Raw genomic sequence first — 18610 nt, forward strand, 5'->3', positions numbered from 1 at the left:
GAAATGACAGAGCTGCTACGATTTCTGCTGCCACCTCCTTCTCACCCCACTGCAAGGAGCAGCGGGCTGTGCTTATTTAAACTGAAAGTGGAGCTGATCACTGCTGGTGGGGATCACGCCCTGCTTGGGAGGCAGAAATGAAACCCTGACTTGCTTCAGAGGAAGAAGGGACAGCCAGAGGCGACAGAACAAACTGTTGTGCAGACGCTGGAGCCACCGGAGATTGCAAAGAGACGACCTTGTCACCAGATGAGGCTCTCCCAAAGCTTCTTATCGAGCTGTGCTGAGCTTAGCAGCAAGTCTGTCCCAGTCTCGGTGTGTGGTGTGTGACCCGCTCCTCAGGCCGGCCACAAGTGAAGTGCGTGCACAGGGAGGGCTGGCATGAGCCGTGGCTTCTGGACCCTGCTTCTCCTTCGGCAGGGGAGGCAGTGGGGAGGACTCAGGCGCCTAACGGAGGTGGTTCTGTGCTTGTGCGTTTGCTCTGCTGTTCACAATTAAAGTCGACTAACTTGCTTTTCTACCAGCTGCAAGGCACAGCGAGTGGTGCATACAAGGTGCGCAGATAGAAGCACTTTTGGAAGTAGAGCGAGCTCTCCTACATCCCTCTGCTCCCGGTCAGCTGGGATTCCTTCTCAAGCCTAGGTATACTTCAAAATACCCATAAACGTGCACTTTAAAGAATCCCGTGTCTTATCGCCCTTTAGGAGTTTGTTTTCCATATGCATCCTCTCTGACAAATTTTATGAGAAAAACCATTGTATTTTAGGTTAGTTTGGGGTTTCATAATGCTCAGGGTGAACATGCCAGCACCTGCACGGGGGAGCATATGTGGAAAGAGGAGTAGAGCTCCACAGAGCTCCTGCACGCACACCTGGCCAGCACGGACCGGTCACTCCCGCGTCCGGCCACGACAAAAACGAGAGGCTGCCCTGGCCGGGGAATCGGAGCTGCCCCCGCCTCCCGGGGGAGGGCCGGGGCCGGGGCCGGAGCATCCCAGCGCGCCTGCGGGGGCCCGGGGGGCGCATCCCGGCGCTGGCGGCAGCCCCCGCCCCGCCAGCCCGCCCAGCCTGCGGGACGGCAGCGCCGCCGGAGCGTTGCCCTTTTAAGCTGTGGCCCCGCTCGCCTCCTCCCCGGCTCCCGGAGGGGCTCCGGCAGCCGGCACCGAGCGAGCGACACCGAGCGACCTCCGCGCCCGCGGAACGGAGCGGAGCCGCAGGGCGGCGGCGGGGCCGCGGCCACCGGGCTGCCCCTGCGCTGCCCCCGCTGCTCGGGGACCATGGGATGCTGCACCGGCCGCTGCACCCTCATCTTCCTCTGCACTTTGCAGCTGGTGAGTGCAGGCGCTCGGCGTCGGGGGGAGCCGGCGGGGACCTGCGGGTTCGGCTCGCCGGGACGGGGCCGCGAACAAAAGCGCCTCGGTGCCCGCTGCCCCGGGCAGGGCTGCGCCCCTCCGCAACTTCGGCTCGGAGCAGCAAGGTGGAGCGATGTGGGCTGCGCTCCGGGGACGCTGGGGAGGATTTACCCGTGCTTAAAACTCGAAAATAGGAAAAGAGGGGGGGAAAAAAAGTAATTTGCAATTAATAAAATAAAATTTATTGTATTGTATTGTATCAGTTGTATTATAAAATACAACTGGAAAAAAAAAAAAAAAAAGAAAATTACTCTTTGATAGGAGTCCCGGCGGCTCGGTGGCGGTGTTGCAAACCAAACCAACCAAACTTGGTACGTGCACAAACCCACCGGTACCTTCAGCCTCTTTCATGGAGAGGTCCACCCGCATCCCACCCTGGTCGTCCGCTTCCCACCCCGCTGGGGTTTGTGCTGGCTCGGAAGGAATTATTTCAAACCTCCTCGGGATGAAGTGGAGGTTTTAGATAGAATGTGCCTATTATTAAGAATGTATTTATGTAGGAATAAACTTCCCAGTGTGCAGAGAGTGCGGTCCCGGTGGGCACGGGTCGGTCCTTGGCGGGTGCGGGTTCCTGGTCCTTTTGACATCTGCATAGATGATAAACAAAGGTCTGGTTGTTCCCTGAGTGTCTGCGCATCCAGCCTGGGTCTGGAGGGTCCCCTTCTTGTCAATAGCTAATGGGCTCCAGGGCTCCTCCAGCCTTAAAAAGGAAATGACAGCATCTAGGGGTTTAATTTCATTGCCGTGTCCCGAATTTGCTTTATTTTGGAGCATTAGCAGCGCGCAGGAAAGGGCAGGCTTCCTGCGAAGTTCTTTTGAATAGTTTGCTGGTGCCAAGGGGTGAGTTTAGCTAAAACTCTTTGTTTTGGAGTTGGGTGCTGTGACAACGTTTCTTTTCCTGCAAAGAGTCAGGGAGCAGACACAGGACTGAAGGTGGGAGAGCAAAACTGGGAACCTGCTAGTTTTGAAATGATACCCATCAGCCTAAAATTGGAAGGAAAGAGGGTGGGAATTCACCCCTGTGAACCCAGACTGGCACAGTTGGAAGACGAGTGTAGAGGATTTGACTCATCATTAAACAAAATCCAGAATAGAAGTGATGGGGTTTTCTTGCACGAAGTGTCTTGCTCAGCATATTTATGAGTGAGTTGAATGGCTGGGGAGTGTGTTTAGTCTCCTGGATTATTTCTTTTGATTTTTCACCCGTGATGACACAAGAAAGAAGCTGCACCCTGTATTACGTTAGAAATTGGTGTCTCAGCACTCACTGTCTCTTAAACCCATCACTGTGTCATCCTGCTCTAAGCACACACTCACACACTGGGGGAAAAAAAAGGGCGGGAATGAGGAAAAGAAAAAGCCATGAACTGCTGGTGCTGCTCTGATTTCTGACAAGCGTGGGAGTTTTCTTGTATCCAAGATACGGGGACAAAGAACCCCCAGCATTTTATTTTCCTTAAGACCCTCCTCCTTGAAGAAAAGAATCAGTTTGGCTCATTCTTAAGCAAGTTTGGACGCCTCAAGCTGTAGCGATTTCCCATGGCACTTGCTGGGTGAATTGGTAGGGCTGGAAAAATGTGAACTATGGTGAGGGAATTTCTGGAGCTGTGCTCTGATGGGGGGTGAGGTCAGGAGATCCTGGCCAGTTCCCAGCAAGAGCTTGGGTGAGGGTGAGATCCAGCGTGGTGCTTTGTTATTTACTTTCTCATTTAATTGAGCAAACTTTGTCTGTAAATCATCACATCACTTCCACATCCACACGGCCAAGTGACGTGCAGGGCTCGCTGCTGCCCAGGGTGGGCTCTGCTAAGACAAAACACTGAAGCAATCAGGCCAAGATCATCAATAAATTATAATGACGTGAACTTCCTTTGTTCATCTCATGTCTCTGCTCAGCTTCATTTGATACTTTGAACCCTTCACAGCCTTCCCTGTTTGTTGCCAAGCTCTGGGTCTCCCACTGCTGGAGTCCCAGGGGTGAAATTCTGACTCTTGTGTGGACGTTTTGCCTCTGAGTTAAGTGGGGAGAGAATTTTGGTGCTGGGATCTCCCACTTCAGTTCTGCAGCACACCCCTGAGATCTGTTACCTGTTCTGGTGTCTGTTCCCCAAAGTTTCACAGGGCTTTTTATATGAATGATGAATGGAAACATGAACAACCCCCCAAAAAACTCGACTCAGGCACTCTGAGTTGGAATGCTTCATACAAATTGTTTTATTATTAGGTGCAAGTAGTTGAGTGAGCGTGCGGGGAAGTGTTTGCACACTGCAGTCTAAATGTTTCCCCGGGGGAAAAAAAAAAAAAAAAAAGAAAAAAGGCAGAAAACAAACAAATTCATCATTTGCAGTGTGTGCTCCCAAAGAAAAAGTTTGTGCTCCAGCCGGAGAGCAGAACAACGTGTGAATTGAAGGAGCTGCTACACAATGCGAATACCAACGAGCTCCTCAGCCCCCCACGGGCCGAGCCTCGTGGCACAGGGAGAGGAGGAGAGCGTTTGCATCTGTCTGAAGAAAATCAGGGCTGACTCCCCAGCGGTTTGCTAATCAAGGGGGGAGGGAAGGCTGTAGTTTGAATAAATAATTTGCCGTGCTCCAATTTTAGATTATTGTTTCCTTGAAGCGTCCACGTTAGGCTCGGTGCTTGGCTGAGCGGTGCTGCAGGGAAGCTGCAAGAAGGTTCTGGCTCTCCCTCCCTCTGCCCTGGTGTGCATCCCTGCCCCTAATCCTTCCCTTTTTCCCAGTCCAGTCCTACCTCCAGCAGCAGTTTGGGTGAAAGTTGGCCCAGGTCAGGGCTACCCTGCAAAACAGCTTCTCCTCACCCATGGATGGCATGGAGGAGGACCATCAGCAAAATGTTGGGCTGTTTTTCCAGGGTTTGTGATTCCCAAAGGGGTTGCCCCCTCTCTATTCTCACTTTGCCCAAACACCTCTGTCATCCAGGAGCTGTTGTCACCTCCAGCAAATCACTAGCCCTTCCTCATCCTCCCAACCTTTGGGCAGATGCTTATTAAGAAACAAGAGCAAAGTTTAAATGAGCCATAGGCCTCCCTAGGAAAAAATCATGAGGTTCTCTGTCAGGGAGCCTGTGTAGTGGTTTAAGAAGTGCCCCATGTAGGAATTGGAATTGAAAAGGGTTGGCCAAGGGCAGGATTTCCGAACCCGAGTGGAATGAGGCTGTCACACCCACCAGGGGCTGGGTGGGTCCTGGTGGGCAGCCACAGACCAGGGCTGGGTCTGAGGCAGGGAGATCTCAAATAATCATTGATTTGTTGCTTTCCTCTTGGCCAGTGTGAGATTGCACCCAACTGGTGAATTTTCTGGAGCAGTAAGTGCCTGTGCACCGGAGGCACTATGTGAATTTATTTCCACTGAGCATGGAAAAATTCCCTGGCTCCCCGTGCCCTGTCCCTATAAATCAAACAACTGTAGTTTCTTTACATTCTGTCCGTGGATTGAGAGCTCAGATGCCAAGCAAAGCCTGGAGACAATTTTACAGATACATTATAAATCCCCCTAGAATAACAGCTTCTAATGGAAAAAGTGACTAATACTTCAAATGAGCACAGAGCAAGGCGCCCTGGGACGGGACTGCACATCGAGACTAACCAAAAGTAACTATAGACATTTATTTATTTATTTATTTATTTATTTCCTCATGCACTTTTTCTGCCTCGCTCCTTTCTTAGTGATTCCTTTTTAATCTCTTAATCTCTTACAGAAGAGGGTGACCAGTTCTGGAAGCTGTTTGAAACCAGCACAGATCCTTCTCTAACTACTCTCTTGAAGTGTTGGTGTTGGTTCGATTGAAGCATAAAATGATGCAGGGCATGTGAGGAGTGAGGGCAGAAGGGGGGAGTGTCAGAGACTGGCAGTGGGATGCCCTGGAAAGGCCAGATCTGGGCACAAATGAAGTGTGAGGTAAAATAGTGGGAATAGAGGGATTCTTTACAAGGGCCTGTGATGATAGGACAAGGGGGAATAGCATTAAATTGAAAGAGAGTAGGTTTAGATTGAATTTTGTGAAGAAATTCAATCTAATCTGAGCCCCTGAGGAGCTGTGGCTGCCCCATCCCTGGAACTGTTCAAGGCCAGGTTGGATGGAGCTTGGAGCAGCCTGGGCTAGTGGAAGGTGTCCCTGCTCTGGCAGGGGGTGGGAATGAGATGGTCTAAGGTCCCTTCCAGCCCAAATCTGGATTCTGGGATCCTGATTGTCTGACTCTATCCCTCAGCACACTGGGCTGCAGAGGGGAGGGTGTCACAGCATGTCCCTCTCCAGGGCGAGGAGGAGACAGGACTGCAGTGTCTGGGGGCTGTAGAAATTACTTGTTTGTCTTTCTCCTCCCCACCCCAGGGATCATTTGGGCTGGAGGTTGGGAGAGGAGAGCAGGACTTGTCTCTCCCCTCCTCTGCAGCTGCCTCTGGAGCCAGGGCAGAGTCAGGCTGCCCTGAGGGAGCTGTGAGCCTGCACAGCTGCCATGTGGCTGAGCACAAAGCCTTGGGGGGAAGAGCAGGTGCAAGGGGAAGCATAGCATCCCTTGGCTCATCACGCTGCTCAGGACCCCTCCAAAATTACCTTGTGCTCTCCCCAGCTGCTTATCTTCTCCATGGCTTGTGCTTAAATCCTAACCCCTCCAGGGAAAGGGCCATCTTTGGTGGATGTGCACAGCACCCAGCTCTGTGATAGCTCAAGCCTATCCTGAAGTCCTTGAACAATATTCCAGGCTAAATAATAACGTAAGGCTAAAGACTGCGTTTGACAGATGCTGTCTTCTCCGTGTCTGTTCCAGACAAAGGAAAATTAAAGCTGTGCCAATAATAGAGCTCGTCAGCATTTTCCACTGAAGCTGACTTTCAGTAGAAACCTGGGGATTTGACTAAATGAATATTTTCATGAGAAGTATCTGCTTTCCATAGACAATCCTGACTTTTTCTCCCAAGTTTTGGCCAGAATATTTTGGCGAAAAGTCAAAAATGTGCTGGCAAATGTTTGCTGTGCTGGCAAACATTTTTAATTTTGGAGTGGTGGAGCTTTCCTTACAAAAAGTTGAATTTTTGCATGAGATTTCTCTTTTTTCCTCCGTTTTTCCTGAGCAGCTGGAGCCAGTACACTGCAGCCCAAGGGAAGAACAAGGGAGGAGCAGTTTGGGGTCTGTGTTTCAGACGTGCCCAGGTCTCCTGGCTCCCCACATCCTCCTTTCCTATGGTGGTGCTGGAGATTGCAGATGACTCACAGGAACTGTGTCCTCTAACCAAACCCACTCTGACCAGCCATGAAATTTGGCCAAAGCCAAGCCAAAAAAGCATCTGAGGGCAGGGTGGTGTTGAAGTCAACTCTCCTTGGAGAACTGGGGTTTTATTTCGGCTGACACAGTGACTTTGTTGACCACTCTGATTTTTCCTGGTCACTCTCTGCTCCTTTGGCTTCCCCTTTTCCTCTCAGCAGAAGAGGAGAAGGATCTGGTTTTCCCTGATGGGGACCCTCTCCCTCTGGCTGGTGTGGGGTTAAGGGAGCTGACGTTGCTCCATTGTGTGCTAATAATATATGGAAACTCAGATCATTTTGGCTGGGGTGCAAAGTGGAGCTCTTCCAAGAATCTGCTCCAGGGGCCCTCAAGTATGAACTCTTGGAGAACAAACTGGATAACAAAGGCCAGATTGTGATCTCTTTTCCTCCAGGAAAACCCTGGACTAGCCCATTGCTTTTTGAGCACTTAAGAAAATGCATATTATCCAGTGAGCAGCAAGTGCCCCAGCTGTAGCATTGCCTTTCCCATTAACAAAACGTTGGGTCTGAGGTCAGTAGAACTGAACCTTTTTTTTTCTGGTGAAAACACCCCCCAAAACCAGGGATAATTTGTGATTTAATGTTCCCTTTGTCCCCATTCCTCCTACAGTACATGTGATGAGCACAGCCAACTGCACAGGTTGTGTCTCTGTGTTTCAGTTTGGTAGAAGGAGAATTTTTAACCAAGTGGAAACTTTTGTCTCAAAAGCAGCCCATTCTTCACCCCTTCCCTGTCTAAAGAACACGAGGAGGGAAAAAATGACATTTGTGGACAAAAAAGGAAGAAAATACTCTGGCATTTAGCAATGTTTGCTGAAAATGATGGGGGTGTTCATTGTGCCAAACCCCAAATATTTTGAACTTTTACAGAAGCTTGAAAACACTTCTGAAAACAGCTGAAAAGTCTCCCCCAAAAAGAAGTGGTTTGTTGTTGTTTATTTTTCATTGGGGTTGTGCACCCTGGATGTTTTCACTCTCAAATATCTCTGACATCATCATGTCTCCCCCAAACCCAGCTCATGGTGGGATTTAAGGAGAAAAATCCTCAAGGGGAAAGCACAGGTTTGGGTGTTGCTCAGGGTGGTGCTTTGCTGCAGTGACTCATCTGCTCACAGTGGTTTGGGGTATTTTTGTTGCAGAAGGAAACTCAATGAATAAACGCCCTGTGGAAATTGGAATCTGAGATATTTTGTAATCATTCCAGAGTCATAATATTACCTTAAAGTTCATGAGATTTCAGACTAAGAATAAACAACTTGTGCTTCGTTCGCTTATTGATCTTTGGTAAGAGTCAGAATCTCATTTCACCTTCTTGCCAGGGATAATAGTAGGGATTACAAAAGTATGGATTAACAGGAGTAAAAAGTCGAGAATCAGTAGTAGTAAAGGAATAATAGGAGAGTAGGTGGTAATAATAGGGAGGAGAAGAACTGAAATGAGTGAAGTGTTTGGCAGAAATCTCTGAGATGATGCTTCAGCAGAGTTGCTGCTTCTCACCAGCGTGTCAGAACTGTGTCTCACCTTGAGCACAGAAAAGTCAATGGTGGTGTTGCTCTGGCTCCTCCTGCCTTAGCCAAGCCCTGGCCCCACATCTGAGAGTCCTTGTGAAGAACAGAAGTTTTATTTTGCTCTGTGTTCTGAGGCTTCACAGACCGTGGAGGAGCAAGCAGCAGATCTCTGCTGGGGCAAGATCAATATCTCCTCCCTTGACTTTGCTGTAGCTCATTAACATCAAATGTCTTTTCCAAGGGGTGCTTTTTGGTCTATTTTCCACAAGGGCTTAATTGCCATTTTCCTGGTGTCTGTGGCTCGTTCTTAGCACAGCTGCTTTGGTGTCAGAGCACTAGACACAAATATGTTGTTTATCAGGGAAGTGCACATCCCAGATTTTCTCTCAAAGGTGAGAATTCATGGAAATCAGGAGCGCAGCTTTTCTGATCCCCTCTCCCCCATCATCCATCAGGTGCTGCTTGGGTGATTCCAGGTTTAGTAATTGAGATGTCAGATTCCCTGACACCTTTGGGCTGGAAGGATGATGGTGTGGAAGCGGTGACCTCAGCTGCCATCTGCCTGGGCCTAATGAAAATACACTGTGGGAATTGAGGCAGCAGCTTGTCTTCATCACCTGCTCGAGGCAGGCAGACGTCAGGACTTGCTGTGCCAGCTTCCTTTGCCACCTCTCAGCTCCTGGCCAGCCCTGCAGGCAGCTTCCCACCTGCTCCCCAGGCTCTCTCTGGCCAGCAAAATATCTGCTTTCTTCCCTCTTTCCTTTTTTTTTTTTTACCTTCCATTTTTTCAGTCCAATGCTCAAAACTCAAGAAAACCAGGATCCTCACGGTGTTTTGAACCAGTGGAGCAAGCACACAGATGTGCCCAGCCCTGATGTTCAGGGGTGTGGGAGCACAGGTTGCTCCTGTTTCAGCAGCAGAGCCATCCCTGTGCCCAGAGCTGGGGTGGATGTGCTGTGCTCTGTCATTGTGCCACCCCTGTGCCCTGGGACATCACTTCTCTGAGGTCAGAATGATACAGGACACACTCTGTGCTTCCTTGGTGAGCACTTGGCCAGCTGGTCACCTGGGCTAAGAGGAAAGAACAAGAATTGAACAGTACTGGGGATAGTTCAGTTCCATTTCTCCTGAAGTCCTAAAACCTTACAAAAAATGGATTCAGGTGCTCAGATAAATACACAGCTACAGCAAATATACAAAACCTGGGAAGATGCCTCCTGTGACTCCTCTCAGGGGACCAGGGACCTGTCTTGTGCCTGTGGTGACCTCACAACAGCCTTGGACCCATTAAAGTATTTGGTGCTGATTTATATTTTCTAAATGTTGTTCCCTGGGGATAGTTCATCTGTGAGCACCATTGCATCTGAACAGGAAGGTGAGATAGAGGACACTAAAGAAGGGGATGGAGCATTTTATTACCCACACACAACTTATAAAATATTGAGTGTAGCCTTGCATGGCGTGCTCTGAGTGCTGTGTTCATCCATCATGGATAAACAGGCTCCCCACAATTAACAGTTTGTCACTGTCTATCTTCAGCTCCACCTGAACATTGCCTCTGTAGTAACCAGAGCTCAATCTCAGTACCAGCATGGTTGACCTTCTTGGACATCAGGAGGAGTCTTAAGTCCTGGCCTTACTCAGGTTTGTTCAGGTTTAGGAAGTTTGGATGTTATTGTAAAGTACTACAACAAGAGCATTGTCCTGCATGTTAGAAACTTCTTTGAGTTGAGAGTACACTGGGTTCTACTCTAAGGTCTCCATGCAAACTTCTTCCCTACCTGAAGCTCAGCAGATGGATGGTGGTTTAGTGGAGGGAATGTGGCAGGGTCTTTGCTTAATATTACTGCCATGATCCAGATACTTGGGGGAGTGTACCTCCATGCTGTGGGGCTTGGGAGCAACCTTTCCTTCTTTGAGAGATGTGGGTCATTGATACTCCTTTAAGAACTTCCACTTTGATGGAAGCACCACATCTGAATGCTCCTTGAACCAGGATAGATTCACGGGCACTTAAAAAAAAAAAAAAAAAAAACAAACAAAATTTTTCTGCTTCCCTGAGGAGGGATTACTGAGTGAAGCTGGCTAGAAGAAAATCTCCTCTTGAATCAAAGACCCACCTCAGCAGGACGAAAAAGGGCTGGCCTGGCCTGGCTGTCTTGGACCTTCATTTAAGGTCATTCATTCCAGGAGACCTTGGAAGTGGCACAGACACAGATAAGTGGTTGCCAGCTCACAGGTTCACAGAGATAAGGACCAGGCCCATGGGCTGATGAACCTTGTGGAGAATGACCAAAACCTGAGTGTTGGGCAGACTCCCAGAACCTGCCCAGAACCCAAAACCCCTCAGAGGGTCTGGGCCAAGCACCTGCTGTTCAGCTGCAGCACACAACACCTCCCACAGCCAATCCCTGAGGATGGTGCAGGGAACACTGGATCTCTGGCCAGATCTGAGGACTGTGTATTTAGATAACTTGCATGAGTATCTGAACTACTGGTTGCTCAGCCAACACAAAGCCAGTTCCCAATTCCCCGTGGCTGCTGGTGATCCCTTACCATGTGGGAGATGGGGATGGGCTCTGCCAGGCTGCTGGCACCCCTGGCTCTGGCAGACAACACTCTTCTGTGGCATCATTGTGGGAAAGGCAACACACCTGCTTATATTGTGGATGCACAGAATTAGGGGAGAAATCTGATTATCCTAATTACTCAGAAATGCTAAATATGTGCAGAATACCGTTTGGCTAATTAGCCTGGGAGAGTACTGGCTGTTCAGCAGGGAGCAGAGCGGGTGCTGGGAGAAGTGTGATGGGAGTTCACAGGCTGTTTTGTGCCCTTTGCTGTCTGAGCATGTGGAGAAAAGTGAGCTTGGATGCTTGGAGATGTGATTGCCAACCTTAAAACAACTTAAAAAGCTGGGAAAGTGCATTTTTTTTTCTTCAAATGTCTGACGCTTTTTAGGATTGTGGGTCTCCAAGTTTCCCATCTCATTATTTTGAGCAGAGACATCCAGGGGAAGGCTGAATTTGCCTTTCTGCAAACAGCTGGTGAGAGCCCCCACAGAGCACCTTCTCAGAGGGTTCTACTCCTTGTCCTGCCTTGTGCTGACACAGGCACAGCCTCAGATGCTCCTGAAGCCTGAGGAGACCATGATGTAGTTGGTTCTTTGAATGGTGCTGCTTTGTTTGCATTTAATAGGCTCATCTGCACCACTGAGGGGGTCTTGTGGCCCCAAATCTGGCCTGCTTTTCCCAGAGGCACAGAGCAAGTCAGGCAGATGCTGAGCAGGATGGAGGGTGGCTCGTGCTTAGGTCCCAAGGCATTAATCCCCACATATCCAGATCCAGGGAACCAGGCTGGCTCCTTCAGCTGCATGCTGGACACAGATCCAGCAAGGAGGCCCTGAGGCTGTTTGGGAGGGCTGCAGGGAGGCTGGGACAGGTGATGTGCACAGCTTGGTGTGTCCTACAGCCAGCACAGCTCTGCCATCAGCCAGGGCCAAACCCAGATCTTCTGGGTGTAATCGGTGCCCAAAATTCACATCCATCCATCTCTCCTTGTAGCTGTGCTTCCCCATGCCTGTAAATAACCCTGCCTGGCTTTTACTCCTGACCTAGCAGAGATGAATGTCCACCTCAAGCTTTTCTGGAAAGGTTCCCCCTCTTGCTTCTGCAAGCTCGGGGTCAGTCCTGTGGTCAGTCCAACACAACATTATCTGGGCACTTCACTGGGAGAAGCTGCAAAACATTTGGGCCTCCAGGGCTGCCACTGAGACAGTTTAAAGCTGAATTGTGTGACAGTGAGAAAGAATAGATAGGGTGATAGAAAAACTCTGCCATGGCTTCAGACAATAAAGGCTGTGTCTCCCTTGTGATGAATAATGGCTCTTTGTTTTATTCCTTAGATGACAGGGCTGTTAGAGCTGCTGAGAACTATCCCAGTGCTAAATATATGGGTGTGCAATAAAGGCTCTGCAATCCATGAACTGAGACTGAATGGATACTTGAGCGAATCATTTCGAGTACGATGAATTTCTGGAGCAGCTCACAGTGGCAGGAGGTGACAGGGCAGTGCCCTGTAGGATGCTTTCCTTCCATGAGTTGCAGCCCAAGTTTCATGGCTGCAAACTTTTATTCCTCATGAAGCCTCTCTTGGCCATGTAAAGTTCCTGACTCCCAGTTTTGGCCACTAATCTCTAAACAAAGGGCATTTCAGATGGAGCTCCAGGGTTTGGTGCTGAGACACTGTCCAGATTTTCTGTCAGAAATCCCAGAATCCCAATCCTGGCACACTCAGTGGGGATGAAACAGTAAATCCCAGGTTCAGCTACAGACCAGGGCTGAGGCCTCATCAGAACCCATCAGAAATTGGGTTCTGCTTCAGTGAGGAGGAGAATGCTGCATCTTCCTGCTGCAGTGTCACCAGGCTGGAAGAAGAGGCGATGCACAGGTGTTGTTGTCACTATCTGGAGTTACCTCTGAGTCCTGCCAGATTAAACCTCCTTGAAATTACTTAATGTAGCAGCAAGGATTTGAATTTCCATAATGGGGATTAGCACTTTTCTATTTTAGCTAAGCCTTGCAGTCAGACCCACAAAGAAGAAGATCAGAGGACTTGAGGGGGGGGGAAAATTCAGGAAGTTTAGAGTAGGAGCAAACCAAGGATGCCATTGCTCCAGGGATGAGGAATCATCTCACACCTCCAAGCAGAGGTGTGGGTGAAGCATCAGTGTCACAAACCAATAGAGGACAAGTCTTTGTCCCTTTCCATGGGTGAAGGAGACACAAGAGTCTGTGGGGGCCCCATGGGTGAGCTGCTGGTTGGGACTCAGCCCTCACAGGGTCACCAAACTCTTGCCCTGTGGAGACACCATCACAAAGATTTGCTGCAAGTGAACTTTGTTCTCCAGAGCTGCCAGAGTGGCATCTATTGACCAGCCTCTGTTTCCAAAAGGAGGGGAAAGTGGAGAAAGAGAAGGAAAAGAGAAATTCAGCTTTGCTGTTGAATAAATCATGAGCCATTGAGGAGCTGTGAGTCTGCAGCGGGGAGGGGCAGGGGCAGCGCAGAAATAAGGGGACAAAAATGTCATGCGAAAAATGAAGCACAGGAGGGGCCTGGCCATTGTGTGACACTCCTGGAAACTTGGAGAGTTGGTTGGTGGGAGGCCAAAAGATGTGTACAATGAAAGAGAGACACTCGAGTGGACTGAAAATGCAAACAAATTGGGCAGCACAACGGAGGAGATAAATTATGCTCATAAAATAAACAATGGCTGAGTGACACCGGATAAACAGTTACATATAATAACACCACTGTTTGTACCAACCACCCTAATTGGGAGGCTGGGCAGCATCTGATGAAAACTCTGCGTTGCACATTTTCCCCTTCTAATGAGGAAGTTTCCCTCCCCCCTGGAAGCCTCCTCCCCCCAGTCCCATTTAGCAGCAAACTGAAAGGCCTGGTTTCATTCCACTTTCCCACAGCAAACTCATCCTGGCAGGAACTGCATTAAGGAGGACAAGTAGAAAATGATAATAAATTGAGGACTTGCTCTTATTTCACCTTGTGACAAATCTATCCAGTGGGTGACTCAGGGAGGGTGATAAGAGCATGGACTGGGCTGCTGCTTTCCTTTTGGTGCTTGGTCATGTGGAAAATAACCCCTTTCTAGCCCTCACTCAAAAGGGCTTTCCTTTAAAAATAATGCTTTTTAAAAGGCACTGAATCCCTATTTACCCTGTTGGAGAGCCAGCAGCTCGCTTCCATCAAAGTGAACGTCACGGCTCTCATTTCATCACCCGCTTGGGCTGAGGGGGAAAACAAAGGGCATGCAGCACCAGAAGTGAGGTGGTCAATGCTGTCAGTGCCAGTGGGAGAATCTGGTAAACCTTAGTGGGTTTTCAGCATGATTCTGTATTGCTGATGAATCCCTGATGAGAATCTTTGGTTTTGCTGAGCTCCTCTCAAGTCCAGCAGGAAACCCAGCGGTGCAGGGGACAGTGGGCATGAGAAAACCACAGTGACTTCCCCCCACAGCCACTCTCATGCTGTGAATCCCAGAAAATCCACCCTGGAGCCCTGATTCCCAGCACTCAGACTATGTTTTGCAGCAGAGCTTGTGCTCTCACCCTCCCATGACTGCCCGGAGCAGATTGCAGTTCCCAAACTGCTCCATCACCCATGAAAGAGGGAGGCACATCTTCAGCCTCAAATCGTGCCTGAACTTTTTGCCAGCTCCCTCTTTAGGTATTTACTTGTTTAATCTATTTGAGCACTTTGTGTGTGTCTGTTTTCTTGCCTTTATTAGAGGAAAATAGAGCTGGGGTTCTGCTCTGCAGCCTGCACTGCTCGTGGGGAGGTGCAGCTGAGGAGGAAGCCCAGCCTTCCTCACCTCTGAGGGACACTCTGAGGGTGCTGGTGACAGCTCAGAACTCATCTTTGATCACATAAAATTGGCTCTGCCTCCTGAAATGGCTCGAAAACTGGAATATCCCTAGTTGGCATGCCTTGAAGGAGGCAAGGAAAGCCAGGGTTTTTACCTGTAATTGCTAAGGTAACGAATCAATTGCTTAAGTAGGACTGATTTTCTTCCAGAGAAGCAATCAGATGATGAGAATCAATTGTGATTGATTCATTTTCTATCCACTTCTTAGAGGGAAGTTCTTTGTGGGGATTGTGGTTATTGGAAAATTCCTGCAATACCCCGAAAGCCTCTGACAGTCCCTGTTTTGAACAAAATCATTGTTTTCCTGTTTGTTCCAATTTAAAACTCTTCCTGTCAGAGGCATTTTACTGGAACCAGAAGCTGAAATGCTAAATGTTTTTCTTGTCCAAAATACTATTTTCTTCCAAGTTCTTTTTTTATTTCATGCTCTGATGACAGGCCTGGAAATTTGCTGGTACATTCATTAGGGGAGAGTTGGTCAGTATTTCTTCACTGATATCTATTTTTCAGCTGAAAAAATGGCTACATGTTTTTTCAACTATCATTTTTCATTTTGTCATTTTTTTGAACTGATATAAACACATTTTTGTGTTTTGGTTGGGTTTTTTTTTTGGGGGGCAAAGCACAAACATCAGTGTTACTGGTGATGATTAAAACCCAGCTGTCACATTATGGGTCACTTTATATGATGATAGTGTGGATGAAATGCAAACAAACCACTTGGCCTGTTTGCAGCCCAACTCCTAAAATACCTCCAGCTTCTCATCTGGGGGATACAGGCATGGGAACGGGGGGAGTTCACCTCTCTGTGCTGAGAATGTGACAGTGAAGGGAAAGGTGAGGTATTAGGGTTGGTACTGCCGTCATTATGGGAAGTTCCCAACTTAAAATGCCACCTCCTTTTGCCACCACGGGCAGGTAGGTGTCCAAAAAACCACAGTGGCAGTGAAGATGCTGTTGGTGCTGAGGCAGAATTATTGGTGTGGAATGTTACAGAACCTTTTTTGCAAGTCTTCAGCAATCCTCTGTGTAAAATGAGGTTGTTATTCCTAATTTCACTGCATAGATGGGAAGACAGAGAGTCCCCAGCTGTGCTGGAGGGCTTTGGTGGAAGGAGCAGGAGCAGGAGCTGCTGCCCATGGCATTACAGGGGGCAAAAAGCATCAGGAGCTGCTGGTAGGTGGAAAGGGAAAGCTGCAAAATAATGGGAATTGCATCCCTTTGGCTTCATGCCGTCTCTTCCTAACACCCCCAAATTGACAGCTAGGTGCTAAGAGCACTTCTGTGTGTCATGGTGGGGTGAGAAAGCCTTGCTCTGTGAAGAAAGGCTCCATTTGTACAGTAATTGCCATGGAAGTCTCTGGGTGACTGGGCTGTGGCCCCTCCTGCTTCAGGCTGATTAGGATGAGCTTTCCTTCGAGGAGCAAAGCTGCAGCAAGAGGGTGGCAGATCCCAATTTCCTAGATTATTAATAATAACAATATCATTTTCTCTCTCTCCCCTGTTTCTCACCCACCCTGCGCTTCCCTTTTAATGAATTCTCCTCTCTTGCTGTAGACTCTGCAGTGACACCAGCCTGATTTGTAATGTAAATAGGCAGCCCAGTGTAAAGGCGACCTGCAAGAGCACCGCGGGGCTCTAATTATAATTTTCATTAAATTCCTTCTGTTTACGAATATCCAAGCAATCTGGCATTGCAGCAGAAGCAAGAGGAAATTAAAGCAAAGCTACCACTTAGCTCCAGTGTCAGGGAGCAGGGCCCAGCTGTCGAGCAGAAACTGAAGCAAGGCTCCTCCAGAGAAAGTTTTGAAGAGTTATTTCAGCTTTGGCATCTTTCCTCTGCCGAGCTTTTACCCCAGTTGCAGGGTTTGCGTGTTTTTCCTCTGGAAGATCTGGCTGGTGCAAGTGTTTCACACGTGATCCATTTGTGACCTAATTAAGGGGATCAGCTGCTGGGGCTCCCAGTGCCATGTGCAGGAAGGAGCTGGGGGAGCTGAGCTGGCCAGGGCAGGGTGGGAGCTGGGGGAGCAGGGACCTGGGGCTCACAAGGGTTCCTACAGAAGGGATCCTTTGTTCCTACAGAAGTGACCCAGCAGCACAGGGACCATTTTCCCCATGTGCTGGGAGCATCCTGGGGGCTGCTGTGACACAGACCTGGGCAGAGAGTGGGGCTTTGCTGGCTGTGCTCCATGGCCACCAAAAAGCTCTCACCCTCATCCCCTGCTGGGTGAGAGAAAAGGGCTTCAGGTGGCTTTCTGCAGGTGTTTTGCCTTTTTGTCACTCAGGCCACAGCTGACCTTTCCTGAAGAGGAGGTGCTGCAGGTGCCAGCCATGAATTAGACTGAATTAGAACATTTCTGTTCATAAAGCCAAAGGCAGGCAGTGGTCTCAGTGTCACTTGGTCACAGTGAGGCTTTAGGCTGTGTGTGGACAGGACAGAAGGAAAACTGAGCTTGGCTTTTTGAGCCTGAAGCAAGAGTTACTGCTCCCCTGGGGAAGCTGCCAGTGGTGTATTTACAGCCACAATTCTGCTTTGGGGTAAACAGCAGTGAAATAAAATTGCAGTTTGCAGTAAGTGCCTATAAAATAGCAAAGAGAGACAGAATTTTTTTCTAAACTGGGTGAGTCCAGCTGGTGTCTCATGGGCTTTATACACACTGAGAGTTTTGGTCAGATCCCTGAATAATTTAAAGTCTTTCTAGGACGCTTGAGAGTTCATGGGATCTCTGAGCTCTTTGCACTCTGCTGCTCCCACACCCAGGAGGCTCCAGAGGGCTGGGCAGTGCTGGCCCAAGCAGTGCTTCAGGGCAGCCTTGTGCCTTCTGTGCCAGCCCTGTCAATGGTTTCCCTTCCCTGTTAGCTAAGCAGATGATGCCTAGCATAGCAGGTCAAAAGGATATAGGTTATATTCCCTAAACACAACAAGCCCTTGGCTAATTTTCAAGTATTTTCACTTTTTTCCCTGCATCCCTTTTGTGGGAACAAGCCCAAACTTCAGCTAGCCTTCATGGCTGAGCAGAGGCAGGGATCACACAATACAAAGCCCTGTTGGTAGGAAATAAATCTCTCTATTAGAAAATTAAATTCCTGCTGATCTCCAGCACTGCTCTGCCTCACAGCCTTTGGAGTGTTTAGATGCTAGCAGATCTCCAGAGGGAAATGGCTGCTGAGTTAATGGCACACATTTAATATATATTATTTCATGCAACAGGGAAATTTGTGCTCCTGGTGGGAGAGGTTTTCCCCAGAGCTGAAGCTGTCAGCCACACCAGGATGCTGTTCAGGGGAGCAGACAGGATGTTTGCCCAGGATTAGCAGCATGAGGTGGGATAAGATAGCAAGTTTTCCTCAGGTGAGGGAAAGCCAGGAGTGTGGAGCCTGAGCATCTGAGTGATAAAAATGTCAGGCACTTGTTGAAGAAACTCCCTGGGTTTATGCCAGTTGCAAATGCAGTCACATCCCTCCACCCCAGGGCCTCCTGTCTCTGTCCCAAAGGTGGAGACTCAAAGCTGAGCCATGAGACTGAGGGAGGAGGAGAACACTGGAGGGGCTTAGGGGAGAACATTGTGGGCACAACAGATTAATCCAATAATGTTTGGGCAACTTATGGTGGAGTGTTGGCGTGGGTTGCAAATAAAACAAGTTTGTCATTCCTGTCAGAGTGCTTTTCTGCCTGGGTCACAAAGGCAGCTGGTTATGAATTTAGCCTGATTGCTGCTCTCAGCAATCAGCAATCACAGCAGAGGCTGAGGTGATACAGGGGATACAGGGAGCAGCAGCTCCCATACCACTGCTGCCTGCACCCCTGGGATCCATAAAACCAGACAGGCCAGAGGCTGTGAGGGGTGCAGGGCACAAGCCTCATCAGGCATGTGACTGACCCTGCTTTGGGAGAAGTTCAGGCAATCCAGAGCAATCATTTTCCTGAAGCATTCCTCTTAGGAAGCAGTCTTTTCTTTCTCC

The 18610-nt window shown here is 49.0% G+C and overlaps 1 protein-coding gene across 3 annotated transcripts in view; it reads left to right on the forward strand.

Annotated features, from left to right (window-relative positions):
* Window positions 1-1010: 1010 nt before the first annotated feature.
* NKAIN4 (sodium/potassium transporting ATPase interacting 4) overlaps window positions 1011-18610 on the forward strand; it is a 50400-nt gene continuing 32800 nt past the window's right edge. The window contains exon 1 of one of the 3 annotated variants that reach the window (XM_054644281.2): window positions 1011-1330. In XM_054644281.2, coding sequence (XP_054500256.1) covers window positions 1277-1330 — 54 coding nt within the window. In that variant the 5' untranslated portion in view covers window positions 1011-1276. The remainder of the gene's footprint in view (window positions 1331-18610) is intronic. The other 2 variants (XR_008535195.2, XM_054644280.2) reach the window with 2 other exon arrangements.

Source organism: Agelaius phoeniceus, chromosome 17, assembly GCF_051311805.1.
Source record: "Agelaius phoeniceus isolate bAgePho1 chromosome 17, bAgePho1.hap1, whole genome shotgun sequence".
Classification (NCBI taxonomy): Eukaryota; Metazoa; Chordata; class Aves; order Passeriformes; family Icteridae; genus Agelaius; species Agelaius phoeniceus.